The 2,624-nt window shown below is 46.0% G+C and overlaps 1 protein-coding gene across 1 annotated transcript in view; it reads left to right on the plus strand.

Annotated features, from left to right (window-relative positions):
• The first annotated feature begins 714 nt into the window (after window positions 1–714).
• LOC123180910 (uncharacterized) overlaps window positions 715–2,624 on the plus strand; it is a 3,712-nt gene continuing 1,802 nt past the window's right edge. Inside the window, exon 1 of the mRNA XM_044593093.1 lies at window positions 715–1,470. Within this exon, the coding sequence (XP_044449028.1) occupies window positions 778–1,470 (693 nt within the window). The 5' untranslated portion in view covers window positions 715–777. The remainder of the gene's footprint in view (window positions 1,471–2,624) is intronic.

Here is a 2,624-nt window from a genome sequence, read left to right on the forward strand (position 1 = left end):
GTTTAGGTTTATTAGTAGATCTAATGTCATTCTTCTTAATAGTGTTCCACCATGGGTGGAAAATTTTGTAATGAACAATTGTAATAATCTTTTTAATTCTGCGCAAAAAAACTTTTTAATTAATTAATATATGGGGTGTTTTTCAGAAAAAGATGCAGCTCATGTTGATGATCCCTAAAACACAAGACACGTAGATACACAAGGCTTAACCTATGTCGATCCGACCATCCCACAAAATAAAATGAAAAACTACGTCAACCCAATCACCCTAAAATCATCTACGGACTAGCGACAATAGCCAGGCGTGGCGGATCGTGCCGTCTCCTCTAGTATCCATTGAACGCTAGCCTAAGTCCTTATAACATCAATGCCATTGCTGCTTTTAGTTTATTCCATTGCCTAAACTAAGGAGCCTTGTTGAGAAAGCCATCAATCATCCAGCTCTTGAAGAAACCAAGTAGCATGTCTTTCTCCAATCTCTCGCCGTTTCACTGTCACATAGAAAGAGCAACATGACAATTGTGACACCAGTATAAGCACCTTCAAATGTAGTGCAGGAGTGAATCCATCAAAAAAATGTACAGGAGTGAAGAGTGTGGTGACTGCGGATGTACGAGTGGGGACGAATCTGAGCCGTTGCATAAAGATCTGACGGTACTTAAAAAGCTGACACTGAAGTGGAAAATAGTTGACCGATCGATAAACCGATAAGTACACGCTCCGAAGGCCGAAGCAGCCCTCGAACGGCCAAACCCCAGATCGCATCGCAGTCCAGGAATGGCCGCCGCCGACGCCGACGCCGCGAAGCTCTCCGTCTCCTTTCAGGCCTTCGCGGCGCTCCTCGACTGCTGTGCAGCCGCTGGCGGGGACTGCGACGGGATACTCCTCGGCCGTGCCGCCCTCCCCCCTTCCTTCCCCGACGATGATCCCGCCCCAACCCTACCCATCTACGTCACCGGCCACTCGTCGCTCGCCCGACGCTCCGTCCTCTCCAACGCACTCGACTGCTTCAAGCCCTACTCCCCCGCCCGCCCGGGCACGGCCACCGTCGGCTTCTTCTCCTCCCGCCGCAGCGCGTGGGCGACGCGCCGCCCCTCCATGCGCGAGGCCGCCGTCGCCCGCTCCCTCTCCAAATCTCTGGCCCTCACCCACCCTGTCGTGTTTCTCCTCTTAGCCCCCTCTGTCGCCTCCGACCTCTCCATCCACTCTTTCGACCACCGCGCCTTCCTCCTTGTTGATTCCCGCCTCGTCCCCACCTCCCTCACGATCGTCAACGTGGGTCCTCGTTTCCAGGGCCAGTACCAGTGCCACACCTTCACGGCGGAGTCGACAATACCGTGGCTGCCGCCTCCGCCAGCAAACATCGGAGAGCAAGCAACCGAGGCGGAGGAGATGTATTCCGGGATGCTAAGGAGGTTGGAGAGGCTTGCTCAGGAGGCGGAGGAGCGCAATAAGCGGCTGCTCCATAAGGTCCTCCTTCGCTCAATGCTTTGCTTGATGTGTTTGTGTTTCTGTAAAATTGATTAGTTTGGGTCCGTGGAAAAATGCATGGCTTTGGTTGCTCATAGGTTATTAGACTGACATGAAACAACAGTTTGCAAGGGAGGCAATATTGTGCACATATTTGAGTCAGAATCCAAGGAATTTTGGCATTTTAGTTGGCAAACTGGATATAACAACTTAGGTTTGATTGTCAAGACTTGACTCCCCTTCAAATGCTAAGGTAGAGTTGTCATGTGAAATAGTTATTACTAGATAAAAAGGTTAAACCGGTCTCTGTTGGACGTGCTGATTCGAACAGCAGGGCCAACTTCTAATACCAACTTCTTTTTGCGTGATCTGTTTTTGCCTGTTTAAATCAGATCTGGTGCATTAGAGAAACCCCTTGCTTTTCTTATTAAGCTAAGTGCTCATAAATTGTGTGAACAATGTAGCATATGTTTGTTCAAAAGAGATGGATATGTAATATATGCTTGCAGTGCATATCCATGGCCCGTGTGTGCAATTGTGCATGTACAGGACATATAGTGTGAGTTCATCTTATTGCAGCATTTATAGATTTTGCTACATTTTCTTTAATCTGCACATGACATATCTCTCTTCAACAAAATTGGCATTCTTGGGCTGAGCTGCAAAATGTGAAAGTTAGATTGGGACCTCATAAGTGAGTTGGATAAGTAGCTAATATGTCATTCTACATACGTCCTTTTGGAAAGCTCATTTCAAGATCATTTTGATGTCTTGTGTCAATTTGAGCTATCAAAAGTCAAAACAAAGTGGTAGTTTCCTTTTTTCCTGGATGATTAGATGGTAACACTTCGAGTTGTTACATGTACAAGCTATGCTATTTTGTGAGTTTACATGTTGACCTATAGCTATAGGAAGTATTGTGCAATGTACAGTTGCAACTAAATTACTGAAGTGTGCATTAATTTTGTATTTCCTCCATCCTGGTTTATTAGGCCTCCTCTTATTTTGGCTCAAAATTTGACCATAGATTTGACCAATAATATGTAAACTATATTTCATAAAAAAATATACCGTGGAAAACCTCGTTCGAATACATATCCAAGAGTACACTTTTTGTAGGGTATACTTCATATTTGTTAGTCAGTTGACCCAAA

This window comes from Triticum aestivum, chromosome 1A (genome assembly GCF_018294505.1).
Source record: "Triticum aestivum cultivar Chinese Spring chromosome 1A, IWGSC CS RefSeq v2.1, whole genome shotgun sequence".
NCBI classification, from domain to species: domain Eukaryota; kingdom Viridiplantae; phylum Streptophyta; class Magnoliopsida; order Poales; family Poaceae; genus Triticum; species Triticum aestivum.